The sequence below is a fragment of the Equus caballus genome, chromosome 30 (genome assembly GCF_041296265.1).
Source record: "Equus caballus isolate H_3958 breed thoroughbred chromosome 30, TB-T2T, whole genome shotgun sequence".
NCBI lineage: Eukaryota > Metazoa > Chordata > Mammalia > Perissodactyla > Equidae > Equus > Equus caballus.
In genome coordinates this window covers 30,075,694-30,097,874 of record NC_091713.1, presented here as the reverse complement: position 1 = coordinate 30,097,874, position 22,181 = coordinate 30,075,694, and the positions used below count along the sequence as shown (strand labels likewise).

At 40.8% G+C, this 22,181-nt stretch overlaps 1 protein-coding gene across 3 annotated transcripts in view; it reads right to left on the bottom strand.

The window, feature by feature from the left end:
• Positions 1 to 17,470, bottom strand: part of CDC73 (cell division cycle 73) — a 215,646-nt gene extending 198,176 nt beyond the window's left edge. For all 3 annotated transcript variants that reach the window (XR_011434179.1, XM_023632511.2, XM_023632512.2), the window contains exons 1-6: positions 17,098 to 17,470; positions 14,323 to 14,428; positions 11,804 to 11,873; positions 7,183 to 7,245; positions 7,029 to 7,081; positions 4,334 to 4,422 (exon numbers count right to left, since the gene is read on the bottom strand). Coding sequence is in view for 2 of the 3 variants with exons in the window: in XM_023632511.2 (XP_023488279.1) it covers positions 4,334 to 4,422; positions 7,029 to 7,081; positions 7,183 to 7,245; positions 11,804 to 11,873; positions 14,323 to 14,428; positions 17,098 to 17,228 (512 nt within the window). In the remaining variant the exon portion in view is untranslated. The remainder of the gene's footprint in view (positions 1 to 4,333; positions 4,423 to 7,028; positions 7,082 to 7,182; positions 7,246 to 11,803; positions 11,874 to 14,322; positions 14,429 to 17,097) is intronic.
• Positions 17,471 to 22,181: the final 4,711 nt, after the last annotated feature.

Below are 22,181 nucleotides of genomic sequence, written 5' to 3'. Positions count from 1 at the left end.
TAAACAGAAGAAAGGAAATTATAAAGATCAGAGCAGAAATCAAAGAATCAAAAAAGAGGAAAAAAAAAAAAGACTGAGGGAAAAAACTCCAATCAGAGTCTTTAAGAAGATCAATAAAATTGATCAATTTTGGGCAGACTAATAAGGAAACTAACAGGAAAGACACAAATTACTGGCATCAAGAATGAAAGAGGGGACATCACTACAGATTCTAGACATAATAAAAGGATATTACAAACAACTTTATGCCAATAAAGTTGACAACTTACATGAAATGGACAAATTCTTTCAAAGAAACACTCAAAAAACAGAGAGAACCATAGCACTATGAGAGAATAGCCCTATAACTATTAAAGAAATTAAACTTGTAGTTAAAAACTTTACCTTAAACAAATATATAAAAACAAAACTACAGCACAGATAACTTCAGTGGTAAATCCTCCCAAATGTTGGAAGAAAAAATACCAATTTTAAACAAAGTCTTCCAGAAAACTGAAGAGAAGAAAACACTTTCCAACTCATTCTGAGACCAGAATTATCGTGACATGAAACAAGACAAAGACATTCTAAGAAAACTACATCCCTCATAATACTCCACATAAATTTTTTAAAATCTAATTCAATAATATGTAAAAAGCGTAATACATCATCACTGTAGCAGCCAGCTTCTGAAATGATTACTAACGATAGCCACCTCGCGGCATTCACACCCACATGTAAGCCCCTCCCCGTGCGTGTGTGTGAGCTGCACCTTGCTTCTAATGAATGGAAGACAGTCACGTGCCCCATGCTGACATCTCAGCCAACAGCAGACCACACATGTAACGGTGGTCCCATTCAGATCAGCAGCACATAGCCTAGGTGTGTAGGAGGCTGTGCCACGCAGGTTTGTGTAAGCACGCTCTGATGTTCACACAACAAAATCACCTAACAACACATTTCTCGGAATGTGTGCCCGTTGTTAAGTGACGCAGGACTGTACCGTATAAGAGACAGGGTGTCACTCTAAAAATGTGGCTATAAAAAACCGTAACTTCTATCTTGCTTGACCTCTCTCTTGCCTTCTTGCTTGCTCACTCTGATGAAGCAAGCTGCAATATTGTGAAATAGTATATGAAGAGACCAAATGCAACAAAGAACGAACAGAGTCCTCTAGGTAACATCTGAGGAACTGGAGCGTAAGGAACTGAACTCTGCCAGCAACCACAGGAGGGAGCTTGGAAGCAGATCCTTCCCCAATCCAGTCTACACAGGAGACCACGGTCCTGGCCAACACCTTACCTGCAGCCTTGAGAGATACCCTGAAGCAGAGAAGCCACCTAAGTCATCCCAAGACTTCGGACCCACAGAGACTGAGAGGTGACAAACGTGGGTCATGTAAGCCTCTAGGTTTTGGGTTAATTTGTTACGCAGCAAAATACATAACTAATAAAAGGACCAAGGAGAATTTATCTAGGAAATGCAAACATTCAAAAAATTAATTTAATTCACCACATTAACCAAAAAGAAGAACTATATGATCATTTCAATTGAATTAGTAAAAGCATCTGGCAATAGTTAACATTCCTTCCTGATAAAACCTCAGCAAAAATAAAAAGGGGGGGGTATTGCCTCAACCTGTTAAAGAGTATCTACATAGAAACCTAAGCTAACACGCTTACTGGTGAAAGACTGCTTTCCCCTAAGATGAAGTAAGACAAGAATGTCTACTCTCACTGCCGAATTCAACACTGGATCAGCGAGTCCAGCCAGGGCAACAAGGCAAGAAATAAAAGGCATCCAAGTTGGGAAGAAAGAAGTAAAGATATATTTTATGTGTTGACAACATGATTGGCTATGTAGAAAAGCCAATGAAATCCACAAACAAAGTTACAAGAATGAATCAATAAGTTTAGCATGATTGCAGGACACAAGACCCATACCCAAAAATCAACTGTATTTCTATATTAACAATAAACAATCAAGAATTGAGATTTTTTAAAAATGCCACTAACAGTAGCATCACTTGTTAATAAATATGACAAAAAGATGTATAAGACCTGTACAATGAAAACTATGGAATGTTGTTAAAAGAAACTAAAGAAGACCTAAACCTCTCTCCATTAATAAATGGAGAAATAGACCTTGTCCATAAGTCAGAAGACTCAATATTTTCAAGATGTCAATGCTCCCCAAATTGGTCTGCAGACTCAATGCAATCCCAATCAAAATCCCAGCAGGCTTTGTTGTAGAAACTGACAAGTTAATTCCAAAATTCATATCAAAAAGCAAAGAACCAGAGATAGCAAAAACACCCTTGAAACAGAAGAACAGAGACGGAAGGCTAACATTACCTGATTTCAAAACTTACTATAAAGAAACAGTAATTAAAATAGTGTGTACTGGCAAAACGACAAATCAATGGTACAGAATGAGTCCAGAGACAGAGCCACACACGAAGGAACAACCGATTCTTCACACAAGTGCAAAGACAACTCACTGGAGACCCACGGTGCTGAAGCAGCTGGCTGGCCACATGCATGAGACTGACCTTCAATCCCTGTCTCACAACAAATAAGTGCATTTAGATCCATACCGCAGACCATACACAAAAAACTAACTGAAAGGAGATCACAGACTTAAACGTAAAACCTGAAACTAAAATTTCTACAAGAAAATATAGGAGACAATCTTTATGGACTTTGTTCAGGCAAAGATTTCTTAGATACAATACCAAAATGCAATTCACAAAAGAACACAATGAGAAATTCCATAAAAATTAAAATACTCCACTCTTCAAAACACAGCTGGGAGAATGAAAAGGCAAGTCACAGACCAGGAAAAATGACTGTAAGCATATGTCTGAAAAAGCACTTGTATCTAGAACATACAACAAACTTCTAAAACTCAGTAATGAAAGAAAAATCCAATAAAAAAAGACAAAAATTTGAAGACACTCCATCAAAGATGAATATAAGATGGCAAATAAGCACATGAAAAGATACTTATAACATCATCAATCACGAGGTGAGTACAAGATAAAACCACAGTGAGATGGCACCTCATAGCTACTCGAACGGCTAAAATTAAAAAGCCTGACCATCCCAAGCACTGACAGGGATGGGAGCAAACTAGAAGTCTTATACGCTGCTGGTAGAAATGTAAACTGGTACAATCCCTTTGAAAAACAGTTTGGCAATTTCTCAAAAAGTTAAATCTACAATACTGTCTGTTCCAATCGTTCCTCTCTTAGGTATTTACCCAAGAGAAACAAAAACCTATGTCCATGCAAAAATGTGTACACGAATGTTTATAGCTTTAGCTGTAAGAGCCAAAAAACAACAAATGAAAGGTCCATCAACAGGTGACTGGGAAAACAGTGTTACATCCATACAATGGAAGAGCACTCAGCAATAAAAAGGAATGAACTACAGACACATCCAATGACATGGATGAATCTCCAAATAATTGTAAGTGAAAGAAATGAGATCCAAAAAAAAGTACATACTACATAATTCCATTTATATTTAACTCTAGAAAAAAACAACTAATCTATGGTAAAGCAGATCACTGGCTGCCTGGTGAGAGAAGGATGTAGGGATGGAAGTGTGAAATTATAAAAGCATACAGGAAATTTATGGGGAGGATGTCATATTCATTATCTTGATTATCATGATGGTTTCAGAGACATATACATATGTGAAAATTTATCAACTTATACACTTTAAATATGTGCAGTTTACTGCATGTCAATTATCCTCAATATAGCTTTTAAAAATCTGCATTGAATTTTCAAGTTTGGATAAAACTTCCAAAAGCAATATACTGTGCCTAGAAAAAAATCATGAAGTGATTCTAAATTATAGTAAAAATCAGGGGTCAACAAAATAGAGACCACAGGCCAAATCCAGCCACACATTCATTTATGAATGAAAGCAGCATATGGCTGCTTTCCCTATCACAAAAGACTTGAATAGTTGCAAAAAGAAGAAACTTGACCTGCAAAGCCAAAAATATTTAACACATGACACTTTACAGAAGTTTGCTGACCTCTGCTGTAAATCAACAAACGATTATGTGATAAAGAAGTGGCTTGGATTATGGAGTAATTTTAAAGAGGAAAGATCAATATTGTAATAGAATCAAGAGGGCAGCTTTCCAGAAGTATAATGAGCACAATGGCTTCCAATCCCCCATCATAAAACATGCCCACATACCTTCTTTTGAAGTTAAGGCCCAGAGGCATATCATGAGCGCAAGAGGTAATTAAGTGTAGACAGCACAGTAATATCGCTTGCTCCGTATACACTTACATACACCTTGACTGCCCACTTTCTACTGAAGAAAATCTTACCTAATTTGTTCAGTCTGTACAATCCCTTCTTTGTGACCCTCCAAGCGAGCAGCCAATCTCTCTTTATCAAGGCGCACACACTCTTCATCCTGAGGTTAGTGAATATTTTACATTTTTATTTAACTTTAGAATGAAAGAAACACTGCACATAACTTTTCCTTACATAAATTCCCACTTATAAAGCTCCAGGCATTACTGGCCTTGGGTCAATTTTAAAATTACTTTTAGTTACATAAAGAGAACAAGAATAAATGTATGTTGGATAACATAAGAGTAGAAATGACTATAAGCTTACCAAAAAACTTCAGTGAACTTTTTTCTATGATTAAATGTTCTTCCCATAATATATCATGGCTATCTTTATTCAGAAAGACATCATACAACAAATAAATGCCTGCTCTTCAGGAAAGTGCATAAGTAAATTTTATGCAAAGCCTTCACCACAATCAAAATTTCATTTTTGGACCTACATCTTTTCCATCTGTTGCCCCAGGTCCCGAACCCATCAGCAGAGATCAAAACAAAAGATACGAAACTTTAATGGTTTTGAAAGCACGTTCCTCAGAACATTAAGAGCTCCTACACAGTGCTCAATGGGTCACTTCTTGTCTGAATCCAACACTGGTAGCTCAGCTTTGAGAATGTGCAGATTAGAATTTCAGGTAAAATTTGGTCTGAAAAGCATTTGGTTACTTAAAAATCAAACTTAGTAACTCTGATCTAGTTCAATGCCACATTCAACAAATGAGAAAACTGAGGATCAGAGTCAGAGTCTGAGACTAATGGGATATGAAATTGCATGAAAAAGCATCACTATATTCGAGATATCCACAAAGATGTGCTCCAATTCATGCTCTAATATTAATCTATCATGTAAAACTCTTAAAACAGACATATTGTTGACACGAAGGCAAAGATAATATTTTAGCAAACGCATTAAATTTTTGCCTTTTGTATAAAAGTATAACAAATCACTCAAGCTCCTTAGGAGACGGCTGGTTTTACAGACAAGTGGAGTCCAGACCTTAATCAGATGGGAACCCTGCCCTCAGGGTTTCTCTCTCCCAGTAGAGCCTCACAGGTTCTCAATGCGTATCTGCTGAACTGAAACCTGTTTATCTTAGACAGCTGTTTACATAACTCAGTTTAACTCTATAAATGCTCTAGAAGATATTTTATTATGCTATTTCCTGCTGATTTTTCAAGTTACTGAATTCCCAGTAAATTAGCATTTATGACATGTTCAATTTTTTCAAATAATTAAACTGTGAATTTCACGTTTTGCCAAATAAATAGTATCCATAAATTCACTCGTTTTGCTCATACTGGGTCATAACCTCCTTTCATACAAAGAGAGTTCAGTTTATTGCCACAAAATTTTGTACCCAGTGTAGCAGAATGGGCTCTACTCCTGGTTGTGTGAACCTCAGCAAGTCGCTCATTCTGTCTGAGCCCGTCTGCTCACAGATGAGCAACTGTCAACTTCAGGAGGTGGTAAGGATGACATGAGTTAAAGTACACAGAACCTCACCTAGCACAGAGGAATAACAATGAGCTCATTACCATTATTCTCTTTACCTAAAAAAACTCAGGCCCATGTCTCAGAGTATGCTTAATTAAAATTACATTACTTTAGTATCAATGGTTGTCAATGATTCTACTGTGTGTACTTACCAACCAAGCCTGTCCCTTGAAGTTACCTTTCTTGTCCTTAATAGTGGATGCTTTGCTATTTAGGTAGCAGGCAAATGTACACCTATTTGGTTTTTATGCTAGTGTGAAATGAAAAGATTTATGGGACCGTTAACACTAGTGATGACTACAAGTGTTATTCCTATATTGTTAATTGACACGTGACCAGTTTAGTCATTTCTCAGATTTTCAGTTGCCTCTAGTGCATAGTCCTCCATTTCAGGGGGTTTTATATGTAACAGATCTGGAGCTTCTTACAAATTTAAATAGTATCATGATCGTACAATTAAAATACCTAAGGTTTAACTGTTTTATGCAGTGCATCAATGGGTCAAGAAATTTTCTTTCCAAAGGTAACTGCATTTCTTAGGTGGCTTCTATTTCACATGAACTATCCTTATTTACCAATATTAATATTTCACTTGCTGGCTATAAAATGCTACAAGAAATATGTAGACTGATATGTCAATATTTTAAGCAGTAATTACAACAAGCACTTCATGTTCACAGCTCTTAAGAGTGAAGCCAACTCCCACACCACCTTATTCAGGGGGAGGAAAACTACAGCCCAAAGGCCGCACCCAGCCCGCCGTCTGCGTGGTACAAGTGAACTGAGTCCAGCCTCACCTGCGCACTCATGTACTGTCTGCGTCTGCTGTCACACCACAGCAGCAGGCGGGAGGAGCTGGCCAGAGACTAAATGGCCCGAAAAGCCTAAACTATTTACTCTCTGGCCCTTTACAAAGAAAGGTTTCCGACCCCTGATCTAGCCTAAGACTTTCATCAGTAAGGATATAAAGGCAAAGAAAAAGCGATTTGTGCATCACACAGCTTGTACGTGAGAGATCTTAAACTACAGCCCAAGCTAACTTACTAACCAACTCTTCATTCTACTACAATTTTTCCAGAAAAAAGCTCCCAGGACCACCACGAAGCAAGAATTCTTACTGCTACACAATCCCAATTTCCGTAACAACACGCGTCACCTTTAAAGTTCCGTTACCTCGATTCGTGGTTTCTTTGCTTCTGCTAAAACCTCATCTGCAGCTCGTTTGACTGAAAGAAAAAAGAAGTAAATAAAGGTACAGTTTTGGCATAGGTTTCTGAAAGTCCAACATAAACCTGAGTAGATCAACTTTACCTTGAGTAAGACATACCTTGAGTAGATCGCTGCAGACCTATTTCTAGAGGGGCGCTTCTGTCTATACTTGCCGATGTTGCTGAAGATTTAAAAAGACTGACGTGAGAAGGTCAACATTTAAACACATATGTTGGATATGATTACAAGTGAAATGCTCAAGATTTGTTATATTTCTTACTTTATACATGGTGATTTCCCCCGGTAAAAAATAACTTTTAAAAGTAGCTTTGTAAAAGCATTTTATTATAAACGATTAATCTATATTAGACAGTCTATCAGAGGACAACTTTCTTGTTTTTGGAGGAAGATTAGCCCGGAGCTAACATCCACCACCAATCTTCCTCTTTTTGCTGAGGAAAATTGGCCCTGAGCTAACATCTATGCCAATTTTCCTCTATTCTATATGTGGGATGCCTGCCACAGCATGGCTTGATGAGCAGTGGGTAGGTCCACACACAGGATGTGAACCAGTAAACCCCAGGCCGCTGAAGCGGGGTGTGCAAACTTAACCACTACGCCACTGGGCCGGCCCAGAGGACAAACTGTTTTTAACAATTTAACTTACAAATTGTTGAGACAATCTGCCTGAAATCAACTGGTCACTTCAAAGAGCATACCCCAATACCACAACACAAGCACATAAAAATGGATCTAAACATAAACACAGGGCCGGCCCAGTGGCACAGCGGTTAAGTGCGCAGGTTCCGCTTTGGCGGCCAGGGGTTCGCCAGTTCGGATCTCGGGTGCGGACACGGCACCGCTTGACAAGCCACACTGTGGTAGGCGTCCCACATATAAAGCAGAGGAAGATGGGCGCAGATGTTAGCTCAGGGCCTGTCTTCCTCAGCAAAAAGAGGAGGACTGCCAGCAGATGTTAGCTCAGGTCTAATCTTCCTCAAAAAAAATAAAATAAATTTTTTAAAAAAAAATAAACATATGTATATAAGGGAAAAGTTTTTTTTAAGTTAGCATTCACTCTAAAAATGGAATTTTTAGTTATTCACAATTGGTAAAAAAAAATTTCACGTATCTTTTAAATTAAAACCATTTAGTTTTTGAATGGTTCAAATAATGAAATGATAACAAAGGGCTGTACCTGTCCTCATCCCCCTAGTTGCCACCCCTCTAGATAACTACTGTTAAATCTTTTATACACATATCCTTCCAGGGTGTCTTTCTGTAGATACAAGAAATACAAACTGATACTTTTATTTTCCCCTTTTTTACACAAAAGATAGCACATTACATATTAACTCTTTTTTTCTTTTTTTTACAGCTACACAGTATTCTACTGTATGGATTAATAACAATTTATTTTACTAGTTCCCTATGGATGAGCAGCTCAATTCAAACAGACTTTTGCAACTACAAACAGTGGCACAATGAATAACTTTCTATACACACTGCTTCACCCATTTCCAAACACACGTCTAGGACAAGCCCCAGATGTAGGATTTCCATGTCAAATTTGTGATGATACGTTACTGCCAAATTTCCTCAGTGGCGGTTATATCAATTGACACTACAATCAACAGTACACAAAAATATTTGTTTCCTCATAGCCTCACTGGAGTGTATTACCGAACTTCTAGTTTTTTATCAGGTAAAAAAAAACTTGCTATCTCTGTATAGTTTAAATTTGCAATTCTCTTCTTACAAACGAAATTAAGCATGTTTCCTATGATTTATCACCTTTTCTGTGAATTGTATGGTCATAATTCCATTGGGTTGGAGACCTTTTACATATCTATTTGAGGACCACTTCATCATATTAGTGAGACTGGCCCTTTTACTACATGAGTTGAAATCTTTTCCCAGCTTGTCATGTCTTCTTTTATATATAATGAAGAACTTTTCCAATTTTAACATATTAGTTGAACAATCCCACCTTCTCCCCACTGATTTGACGTGTCTTGTTAATCATGTGAAATTCACATAATTTAACATGTAACAAATAAAAAAGTTGTTCCAGCAGTTTATCCATTCACATTTTTCACACTGTGAAGGCTTTATTATAAGTGCTAAACTCTAGAATGGCTAGTATTTTCTCACTGGTCTTCTCCAAATTTTTATAAAACTTTTTACCAAATGAATTTTAGAACCATCTTCTCTAGTTCCACCCTTCCCTCAAGAAAAAACTGTAGGGATTTGTATTGAGATCATGTTAAACGTATAAACTATGTTAGGAACTGACACCTTTAAGCTGTTATGTACTCCTGTCTAAAAACATGGAATGTCTTAAGATTTGCTTGACTTTTTCATTAAATCATTAAAGTAGCCATTTTTTAAAAATTAGCAAAGCAGTGTACTTGATGACAACTTATTTGTCCTATAGAAACTACAGGAAATGACATGGATGGATAAAGGGCAACTCTTTTTCTGGATTCGGAAAAGAAAACCCATTTGCTCTAAAGCAGTGCCCCCAACTAGCCCAGGGAGCAGGCTCCCCTGAGATACTCACTAAAAACAGAGAATCTGAAACTCTATGACACATTTTCTGAAGCAAAAAAAAAATCTAGTTTTAACAAGTGCACCATGAGATTCAAAAAAAAAGTCTTTGCCTATCCTCCTCACCTCCATCCTCCTCGCAGCAGGATCAGGACCCCTCCCGAACCCTCCCCAGGGTTCTAACCATCAGTTTACCAGTCTACCCTGCGTGACGGGAAACATGCCCAGGACAGGGATTTTGCATTTTGTACAGCACCCAACACGATGCCTTTGAAAATAAGCACTCAGTAAGTGCCTGCTGTATGCTCAATGAGGACAGCACAGGAAGACACTCCTGACGATGCTCTTTCCACCATGCACGAGGTTCTGGGCAAATCAATCTCACTGTGGAGCAGAACAGTGACAAGACCGCTACTGATTCCTTAAAGGCAGTAAACGCCACCCCAGGGAAGGTAAGACTCAACAGTTCTGTTACATCAATTTACTCATACTCCGTAAGACAGCAAATTAACAACGACCCCCTTACTCAGGTGAGCACCTACTGTCAACCACTGTTCTCAACGCTGGGTATTCAACTGTCTGCCCCCTAGAGTTTACCCTCGAGTGGGGCAGACAGACGATAGATATGCACACAAACGAGTATGAGATTTCAGCTCAACACAAGGGTTTTGATAAAAAATAAACCAGGATGGCACTACACACAGAAAGCAGTATGGGGACAGCAATACTACTTTATATTTTAGAGTGGTCACGTAAGTCCTCTCTGACAGAACAATTCTTGAGCACAGATCTGGATGAGGTGATGATAGTGACCCTGTGACAATGCAGAGAAGGAGAAGTGAACACAGAGGGAACAGCAAGAGCAAAGGCTCTAAGCGTCAGAACAGTTCAAAGACCCAGGGACACTGGACTGCTGTGAGCAAAGGAAGACTGGCAGAAGAGGAGGTCACAGAGATTTAAGCAGAAGCAGGATCAGGTGTGTCAGCACAAGGAGCATGGGCTTTATTCCAAGTGTGATGGGAAGCCACAGGACGGCCTTGGACAGATGACTGACATGATCAAATTTACAGGCTTTTTCAAAAACACGTCACTCTAACTGATGGGTGCAGACTACACCGTAGAAAATACAGAGTGGGGACCTGTGAGAGGGCTACGAAACAGTCTAAAGAGGAAGGATGGGAAGGGTGGGAGTACTAGGTAAACAAGTTATCAGACTTTTAAAGGTAAAGAAAAGGACCTGCTGATGAAAAGGACATGAGAGAAGAGAAATTCTCCAGGTTTTTGGCCTAAGCAACTACATGAATGGGATACCATTTACTGAGATGGGAACAGTAGGAGAACAGACTCACTGTTGTTGTTTTGTTTGCAGGGAGAAGGGAAGGAGGAAATCGGCATTCTATTTTGGATATGTTCAATTTCAGCTGCCTATTAAATATCCAAGGGAATATGCTGACAGTAAATTCATAAATCTGGAGCTCAGGAACAGGTCAGCATTGGAGACAAGGAGGTAAGCAAAACAAAACGAGAAGTGGACAACGAGTAGAAAGAGAACCAACAGTCTGGTGCCTCAAATGCCAGGTGAAGACACGCTTTCCAAAACAGCGATCAACAGTACCAAACGCTGGTGAGAGGTCAAGTAAGCTGTGGATAAGAGAGACCACAGGATCCAGCGATCCTTAAGTCAGTGCTGGCCTTACAAGCGTGATTTTGGTGGGATGGTGAGGCAGACAGCCCGAGTGGAGCAGATTCAAGAGAGAAGCAGAGGTAAAGAGGAAGCAGTGATATCACAACTCTTGCGAAGAATTTCGCAGTGAAAAGACAATGACAAACAGAGCAGTAGATAGTAGGAATTTTGGGTCGAAAAACTGTTTTAAACGAGAGATCCCTCAAGGGAACAAGGTAGAAGAAAGGAGAAAACTGATGATGCAAGCAAGCAGCAACAGTTTACAAAGACAGTCTCTGCCCGTGCGAAAGGAGATGGACGCCAGACCCAAGGAAGGGGTGTCTGGCCTCAGGAGAAAAGACAGTGCATTCACTACAACTGGAAAGGAGAGCACAGGCACACAGCTGCACGGGGGTTCATTCTTCAGGAGGAATACAGATTCTCTTCCCACTGCCTCTGATTTCTTACAGGGGAGAAAAAGAAACAACATCTCTTTAAGAGTGGGAGCAATCCAAAAGTCACTCACATGCTTCACCATTGAGATATCCAAGCAGATCTTTGCGGTCAGGTCTTCTAACCACAGGAATGTTTTCAGTCTGCAGTCAAAATTTTAAATTAAACATCAAATCAATAACAATTGTAAGAAACTTGGTAAAGATACACATCATGTAATGTCTCAACTGTATTCCAACACATCTTGATAACGTTTATTTACAATTACATTTGTAGAAAATGACTAGGCTAAAAAGAAACTAACAGAAATCTTGAAAAATGTTAAGCGTATTAATTTTTGGTAACTTTATTCTTGAAATTCGAGTAAGATATACAAAAGATAATCATTAGAAATGAAAACAGTGACCCTATCCCTCTTTAAACTATCAATCCCAGTCTTTTTTGTTCCCTCAGCCTACTCTATTTTTTAATTTTACTCATGATGGTTTGCATATTTGAGGCAAATATCTTTTTAGTCCCACTGCTTGCTCATCATATGCAATGCTTCCAAAGTGCTTTCTTTTCTCACACAAACTAGACCTTCTCAAAATATTTTACTTCAACCCTTTAAATAAACTAATATAGACACTAAAACTATTTTCATAATTAACAATAGGCATGTGTTGTTCAAGCATGGGAAAAAATTTAGGAGATAATACAGGAAAATGTTAATGGTGATTTATTTTCTACATTACACATTTCGTTTTTATTCTTGGGTGTGTATAAATTCTGTAAGCAGAAAAAAAAGATTAAAAAGTTAAATCTAGAAAAGGTATCTATTTTGGTAAAATGGGTAATTTTCCTTTAATCTTCCACACTAGTTATTTGTAAAGTGGCGTGCAAAACAAAGAAACCTATATACTTGAGGCCCCAAATCATCATCAGGCCATGAATTCAATGAATCCTGTAATTACGACAATTTCCTATATCATTTTTATAATGTAAACAAACAACAGAGAACAGGAAAAACTGGTGCTGCAGAATTAAATAGTCAAAATCCCTTTGTCACTTTATATAAACAATGAAGCAATAGGAACCCGTGGTATCTTTAGCTAATTATCTTATATTGAGTACTGATTACATTGCACCACACCAACCATTCTGTACACACTCCCTCATGATAGAGATGAACTATGCTTTTGTTTTGTTTTAAAGATTTTATTTTCCTTCTCCCGAAAGCCCCCTGGCACATAGTTGTGTATTTTTAGTTGTGGGTCCTTCTAGTTGTGGCATGTGGGATGCTGCCTCAGCATGGCCTGATGAGCGGTGCCACGTCCACGTCCAGGATGCAAACCTGCCAAACCCTGGGCCGCCAAAGTGGAGCTTGCGAACTTCACCACTCGGCCACAGGGCCAGCCCCTGAACTATGTTTAATCACTTAAAATTACTCTTTTTTTTTTAGCGTAGGCTAAATTTTAACTTCTGCTTATGAGTATAAACATTTAAGACTCTACAGGTTTTTCGCACTTGTTTTTAAAAACTACTCTACATGGAATATCATAGTGAAAAGATTTGAATTAATTTTCTTTAAATTACTGTTTCTAAGTCTGATAACATACTTCATCATTTAGTCACTAATGAATTCCATACCCATTACAGCCAAGTGAAAAAGACATACGTCTACTCACACTAAACAGGAGCTACGGGTCAGGAAAACTTATTTCAGAAATGGTCTGACCACAACAAAGAGCAACTAACAAAAAGGAGTGAGGAGAAAAAATTGGTAGAACCCTCGAATTTTAGAATTCTGTCCTTTCAGTCTATCATGTATTTAAGAAAAGCAAAGGAGATCAATCTTATGTGACCAAGGGTCCCAAGGCCCACAGTATCAGTTATAGCTACTAGTCATGTGCTACAACCACTCCCTAAGAAGAGAATCTCTAAATCCAAACCAACTGTCGGGATCATCTATACCACCCCAAAGTGAATGGATATATCCAACGAAATATCCAAATTACTGCCTCTTTCAGTTTTTAGAGATCTGAGTTACAGCTTTATAGAGCGAGCTGCTGCTATTTTATCCCACTATTTTTCTATTTCCCCCTAGGTATGATTTTTTCTATACGTATTTGACACTAAATATGTATTTCTTGTTCAGAAAAGCAGTGTTCAAACACTGAGATGCACAAAGCAGGCAAAATTGAAAACGAATTCATCAATAAAGTATGAAAGAATTCTGTTAAATTGATTGCAAATTAATTTTAAAAAGTTGTCTGTTAATCTTGATTCTTTCTGATGCCAAACAAAAAAAGTTTTCTTGAGATTAAACTAGAGTTCTGAATATCAGGGTCCTTCCACAAGCTCATAATTTTGTAAAACATCTCTATAAACGTCGTTAAAACTTCTGTTCTTGTACACATTACCCAGATTTTACATGGAAAAGTCACAGACTAAAAATCTGCCTAAGGCACAGTGGCCTAATTTTGACCCTCCAGGAGACTTTCATACAGACGAACCTTTCCTTCCTTCAATATGAAACCCATGAGGGAGGTTATCCATGCCAAATGATACCTACTATCAAATCAAAAAAGTTTTAAAATGGATTCTACTTACGGCTGCACGTCGGACATAAACAGGATGAGAAAGGTGCACATTGTTAAGCAGAAATAAGATAGAATCCAATGTGTAGTACTCTCTGGGTTGGCCTTCCTTTCCAGTCCTGAAATAAGGCATAAAGTTTTTTTTGAAGGAATTCTTTTTTTTTCTGCTTTTTCTCCCCAAATCCCCCCAGTACATAATTGAATATTTTTATTGTGGGTCCTTCCAGCTGTGGCATGTGGGATGCTGCTTCAGCATGGCCTGATGAGCGGTGCCATGTCCACGTCCAGGATCCGAACCAGCGAAACCCTGGGTTACCAAAGCTGAGCACGTGAACTTAACCACTGAGCCACAGGGCCCGCCCCGAAGGCAAAATTTTTTACTCACAATTCTAATTCAACTATTTGGGCTCTATTGTATGTATTAACTGAACTATACTCTTCACCATCCAACAATGGATTTAACATGGCTGACGAAAACACACAAAGTATGAAACCTAATAAGTGGAGCTGTCCTTAGGGCAAAAGAAACACAAACATAGACAATAACAAAAGCAAGAAGTAAGGAAAGCAAATCATATTCATACTCAAAGGTACTACACACTTTTTAGAATTTGGCCCAAATTAGGTTCTAGGCTTTGTCAACAGAGAGAGAAACCTAATGTTACAGACTGGAGAGGATCCATAAGAGAAGACAATCAACCTGTTTAGGAGAAGAGCACTATTACCAGTGCGAAGCTTACAAGACATTTATCCTGTCTCCTAAGTAAGATACTGCAGAACAACATCCTTAACACCATTCTTACAGTAAACATAATAATGAATTTCAGAGGTATAATTAAACCAGTGGTGTAAAACCAGAAGGAATTCTACCTGTGATAAAGCAATGGTGTCTCGGGGTGCAAGCTCTGTAACAGAAGCACAAACTACCACTCGCTCAACAAACGTTAGCGTCCAATTCCATGCTGCCTACTACATTCTCCCATCTACAAATATCAACACGGTATTTGAATTCATCTGAAGACAGCTCAGTATAATCAGCCCCAAACCTACTTTCCTAGCCTCTCTTTCCAGTTTTCCTCTAGATCACCATATTTCAAACCACACGCCACTATCAATTATTGTACTCTGAAATCTAACATATGGGTAACAACCAGGTTTTTTTTTAAGATATAGAAAAACAAAATAACAGAATGCACTGCATGCAATAAGCGTAAGTGCTGTTTAATGTTACGAATGTGTACATGGTTACACGTGCACACAGGGATGAGTAGTAAATGAAAACCTATTTCCTGCTGCAATACACTGTCCTAAAAGGTTGCAATCTACTATTCTAAGCATTCCTTTTTCATTCCTGGCTTCACTGAACCGCTGTCAAAACATTTCCTTTCCAGCTCTCACGCCTTTAAGGCCTACAGTTCCCTGGTCCTGGACCTAACCCCTTATTTCACCCTCAGAATTCCCACCCATTCTTTAAGGCTTATTCATTTGTTCTCTCACTTATTCAAGAAAAATGTGTAGCATCTTGACATGCAAAACACACTTATATGAAACCTTCCCTGATGCCCCAAGCTAGAAGTGACTGCTCTCTTCTTAAGAACTAGAACGCAATTCTGATCAAGTTATGTTTCATCACCTCTATTCTGATTAAGTTCTCCTCCTCTGAGAGAGGGACCAGAGTCCTACCAATTTTTTCTATTTCTCAACTGAGCTGCCCTACACCTGGAGTACTCAACCATTTTTTTAAAGAGAAAGAAAAAAAAAAAGTTAAGACTCCAATCAAATGTAATTCTGTCTGTGCCAACTCTCTCGGAAGGACAAAATACAGGAAACTCAGAATGACGTTATTTCATCAACATTTCACACAGCTAAATAAATCATAAGCCCTCAAGGCCACAAAACAAAAAACTAACAGCCAACCAACAAAGTAAATTTCCCCTTGCTTTTGATCAACTCTTCATAAACCCCACTGCTCCCGTCCAATCCAACGAAACGACTATGGCAGTTCTGGCCCTCGGTTCTAATCATCCAAACCAAACACCAAAGAGAGAGAGACATCACTAAAAAGACCCCAAACGATTGCCAACCAGACCTCTCTCTCCACGTTTTCCTTAATGACTTCAATTCGGAAAACCCCACGTGGCTCAACGTTCCAAAACATTTCTCTTGCAAACACGCACCCCCTCCATTTCTGACTTAGACCTGCAAAGCCCGCTCCATTTCACAACAACTTTCTCCCTGCAGAAACTCCTGCCTTCACCTCTAACACAGATTCTGTTGACTCTCCCGACGCGATCAGACCTCTTTCCCGTCCTAACTCCACCGAGGTGCTTCCCCTTCCAGCTCTTCTGGAGGGAAGCACGAAAGGAGAAGGAACAAGACCCGGAGCTGCAAAGCCCAGCAGAGAGAGCTACAAGGCAGGGCAGCCTCGGAGACAGAGGAGAAACTAAAGAACAAAAAGAGACGTCCCGGGGACCGGACGGTGTGCTCCTTGATGCACCTTCACACACTACCACCACTCAGTCCCTACTGGTGAACGTGATCCCAAAAGCCACAAACTCCCATGCTACCTCCCCTGGGGCTTCCCGAGACTTCAAGGGATGGACCACTCCAGACGCTGCTCCCCCCTTTTCCCTCCTCACCGAAAAGTCTAACTTCTGCTCCGGAGAAAAACTTTCACCCAAAGCACCCGTCGTTCCCCGTCCCCTAGGGAGCCGGGGGGAGGGGCTGGGACCCAGGTCGCCTGAGGGCGCCCCACGCCGCCCCCAGCCCACCGCCCGGCCGCACTCACCCCCAAACCACATAGTTGGTCTTCACGTTCTTGGGCCAGGAGAACTCGCCGAAGATGACTTCGTCTCCCTTCACCACAATCTCCTTCTTCTGGATGTTGTACTGTCGCAGGACGCTGAGCACGTCCGCCATCTTCCCCCCCCGCGCCGCCGCCGGCCCCGGGCGCCGCCGCCGCGCCGGCCTCCTCCTTCCCCCGCCGCCTCCGCCGCCGCGCCCTCGCCGCCGCCGCCGCCGCTGCCGCGAACCCCCAGCCGCCGCACCCGCAGCCGCCCGCGCCTACGCCAGCAGCCGGGCCAGCAGCCACCCAGGCCGCCGAGGACCCCGCGCTGCCCTGCGAGGCCCCGCCGCCGGCTGCCCGCAGAGAACGCCTGACTGCGCGCCGCCAGCGCCGCCCGGCCGCCGCCGCCAGGGGGAGCCCAGACCGCCCCGGAAAACGCCCCTCCCAGCCTCCCCCTCGGCCCCGGGCCGACTCCCGGCGCGGAACTGGGAGCGCACGGCCACCGCGCCCACGTACGGCGCACGTACGGGGACGCGGCCCGGCGCACGCGCGTCGGGCACGCACCTCCTGCCCCGCGGCGCGCACGCGGCGGGCGACAGGTGCGCGCGCACCTGCGCGGAAGGAACGCGCGGCTCTCCCGAGGGTGCGTGTCTGTCCGTGTCCAGGGCCCGCCTCGAGGGTGGCCCGGCGCTCGGGTCCCTCCGTGGGCGAGGATGGAGCTGGGCAAAAGCTGTGCGGCGCCCTAGGGTTTCCTCTCCATCTGGGCCTCGCAAATGGCCTCCAGGTGGTAGGGATGCCATGAAGCCCCTTTAGAAGGAGGTTTGGGGAGAGGTTTGGTTTGGGGGTGCTTTTTTGGTTTTGGTGGCTTCACGTAGTGGAAGAGACTGAGTCCAGCGGAGACCAGTCCCGAGCACCGACGTTTATTAGCTGCTGTTTGACCTTGGTCAAGTTCCATATCTTCTCACGGCATCAGTTGGTTAATGGAGAAAGTGGAGTTACTGTGAGAATAAGATGAGAGTGAGAGCACCTAGCAAATCAATGTATTATATATATTGGATCTCACCCCTTAATTCTCTAGATGATAACTTTTTCCATCCTGGCCCCTTTTCCTCCCTGCCTGCCAACTGCAAAAAGGGCTATGTGGGGTTTTTTTCCACCCTTTTGCTGGGGAAGATTAGCCCTGACCTAAGATCTGTGCCAGTCTTCCTTCCCTATATGTGTGGGTCCCAGCCACAGCGTGGCTGAGGAGTGGTGTAGGTCCTCGCTTGGGATCCGAACTGCCAACCTGGCTGCTGAAGCAGAGCTGGGAATTTAACTGCTATGCCTTAAGGACCAGCCCCAGGTTTACGTGTATATGGGTCTGTTCCAGGATGCTAATGGGAAGATTGGAGAACACAGTCCAACTGTCCCAATTAGAAGGCTTTCAGATTACTTGACTTTTTACTCAGAAGGCTCAAGGGGGTCCTTGCTGTGCTGGAAGCAGTAAATAAATTCAATATGCTGTGGCCTGTATACCTTAAATCAAACATATCCTATGGGGCCCATGATGTTTTTTTTATTCCTTTTACCATAGCAGAGAGGAAAAAAAGCCAACTTTGTGATTCACTTAACCAAATTCCTTGACCAGCTTTGAAAGGAATCAGATTGTGGTTATGTGCACTGCAGAGGGCTATAGATACAGAAGTGTGTGGTTCATTTCCTAGACTATCTATGGCCATTTTGCAACTAGATTTGAGAATTTTTGTCTGCTCTGCAAATGTTCCCATCCGTATGGTATTTTCCTGAAACTCTCCCCAAACGCACACGCTATGAAGAACTTACTACTTTCTTATCTATCCGCCACACTGTCTACTCTATTCATGCTTGTATCAGAGGACCCCATAGTACTTGACTGCCCTTATTAGTTTACTTGCTTGCTTCACCCTACAAAACTAAAGAGCAATAAACCTGTGTCATCATACCCTAGTGTCTAGCACATTATTTGGCACATTACTGGCTCTTAGAAAATGTTAGGGGCCAGTCCAGTGACGTAGTGGTTAAGTTTGCACCCCACTTTGGTGGCCTGGGGTTCATGAGTTCAGATGCCGGGCATGGACCTACACACTGCTCATCAAGCCATGCTGAGGCGGCATCCCACATACTAAATGGAGGAAGATTGGCACAGATGTTAGCTCAGGGCCATCTTCATTAAAAAAAAAGAAAAGAAAATGTTAGATTAATAAATGGATAGATGAGTTCAACAAAGTCAAGATTTTGTGATGGATTAGGAAAAGCAACTCCAGTTCCTGCAAATGATACCTATTTCATATACAAACAATGACTATCTCAGTTCATTCAAGCTGCTGTAAGAAAATACCATAGACTAGGTGGCTTATAAACAACAGGAATTTATTTCTCATAGTTCTAGAGGCTGGGAAATCCAAGATCAAGATGCCAGCAGATTTGCTGTCTGATCAGAGCCTGCTTCCTGGTTCATAGACCTTGGGCTTCACATTGCATCCTCATGTGGTAAAAAAAAAGGAAAGGAGTTCTCTGGGGACTTTTTCATGTGGTTCTAATCACCTCCCAAAGGCCTCACTCCTAACACCATCACCTTGGGGCTAGGATTTCAACATGTGAAGGGAGGTGGGGACACAAATATTCAGTCTATAACGTGACCGAACAGTCCATCTTTGGGAATAAATTGTGTTTTTGGAAAAAACAAAGTCAGGCCGAATTAGGTTTACACCAAATGGCTTCCTCATATACTCCAATATATCCTATTGCTTGCCCTTTCTATTTGTCAAGATCAGGAAGGTCCGTTAAGTAGGTATTTTAGAAATGCAACCTGAACCTGCTAGTGATAATTCTGGAGGCATCGTAATCACTTGTAGTGTTTATTCATGTTAGTCCGTGATGGATGGATTCCAGGATTGGAAGTAAATTGTTCAAATGCAAGGGGCACTGGGAGGGTGGGGGAGGGAGGTGGCTATTAACTCTTGAGGGGATAAGCTGTGGGTCCCTGAGAAGGTAAATCTTATTGCTGTCAAGCCCAATGGCAATACTACAAGTCACAGAAGTTCAAAGTTTCCTGAGCGCTTTGCTAATTTTAGGTTTAGGATTCCATTCATCCTCTTTAGTTTTCCTAAAGTTTGTGGAAGGTTAGGGTGTGAAGCCATAGCTCCCCCGGCAAGGAAAAACCTCTGCTCATTCTGAGAATAAACGAACAACAACCTGAACATAGTTACAGCCTTTCGCTAGAGGAATTTGTGTAAAATCCGTTGGGCAGCGTTCAAAGGGGCCTTGAGGCGTGGTCTTCCGTCATTTCCTACCTGTACAGTCTTGCCCAGATTGTGTCCTTGGCTGATAGGATGCACGATGGAAACATCCTCAGCAATTCCTGTACAATTACCCCGCTAGGGGTGGTTCCATATTGTGGTCAACTTATCTCTGCTATTGTGTTTAACATCATGATGCGTTCTTGTTAAAATCCATTTTTATAATTGCTTTATCGTTAGATAATAGCAAAGCATCTAAATGTTTTAAACATTTTATAGAGGTTACGATAGAGGTCGGGGGTTCTCTTTGCTTTCAAAGCATTCCAAGATTACAGACTTATCCAAAAGCATATATATATATATATGTTTTGGAATATATATATATACATATATATGTAATGTATACATATATACACACACACAATGTGTATTTTTACAAATGCATACATACATACTGTTACCTTTTGTCAGCTGTTAAGTTTAGGTAAGAGAAATTAGATATCCAAAATGATATAATTCTGGGAGAGCCTTATATTTTAAAGGTAAATTTCAGTATGTGATAGCATAGCCCTCTTGGCAATTTTTAATTATTCTTTTTATGCATGAACCATCAACCAACAAAATTAAATCAGAGACATCCAAGAGAGACTCAGAGGCGCGTGTGTGTTATGGACGGTTTCCCAACGGAGGTGAGCAACGACGGGATTCTCGTTGTGGGACGGGAAGGAGGGTGACTGAGTTTACTGTGGTAGTAATGGCTAGTGGTGTGTGAGGGAAACAACAGTATTTTGTAGGAGGTTAGGCAAGTTGCTGAGAAGTGTTGAGAGGTTTTGGTCAATAACAAGGTCTGTGTGGCCTGGGGAACCATTAGGTTTAATGGAGACCCTAGGAGAATCACCTGAAGCTTGCACGTGTTTTTCTAGTGTTCATTACGGCTCTCAGGGAAGATGGGTGCCCTGGATGTAATGAAAGACTGAAAAAGGACTAAACCTCTGAAAAGTCAGTAACCCCAGTGCTTTTTACCCCATGAAAAGTATCAGACTTTTCATGAACAAAAACAAAAAAGGATTTTTGAATCTAGGATCCTGGAAACAAAATATTTTGATAGACAGGCTTCTTTTCACTTGAAAAATACACAATCATAGGAAGATATTTTTCTTAACAGAAATTGTTTATGTATCACTAACCTAAGAAGATGAACCTCTTTTCTGCATTGTCAGTTTTTCCCTAAATTTTTTTTAATTTTTATTTTTTGATTGCGGTAACATTGGGTTATAACATTATATAGCTTTCAGATGTACATCGTAATATATTTCAAATTCTATGTAGATTACATCATGTTCACCACTCAAAAACTAATTATAGTCCATCACCACACGTGTGAGCCTAATCACCCCTTTTGCCCTCCCCCCTTCCCCCATGGTAACCACCAATCCAATCTCTGTTGCTATGTGTTTGATCCCTAAATTTTGTAAACAATGATTTCTCATAATAATTTTTTAAAATTTAAACAATTCTAGAAAAACCTAATTATGTTGATTGTCCTTTCATGTTGAGGGTAAAAGAGCAATTCTTTTTGTTCCCTAATGGCCATTTGGGGAGACCTGATGAGAGTTTATTCTGAATCTGGAGCCTAAATTGAGAAAAAGCAAAAATTAAGCATACTTGTTAGAGTAGACAAGAATTAAGTTAAAAGTATCTAAAGACAAGAAATATTTATGCGCAACCTTGGAAAAACATAGCAATAGACAACAATGGTAAGAGGAACTAAATTTTTTCAAAAGTAGGGAGGAATCTTTTCAAAATGATTTAAGAATATATCAGAAAGCA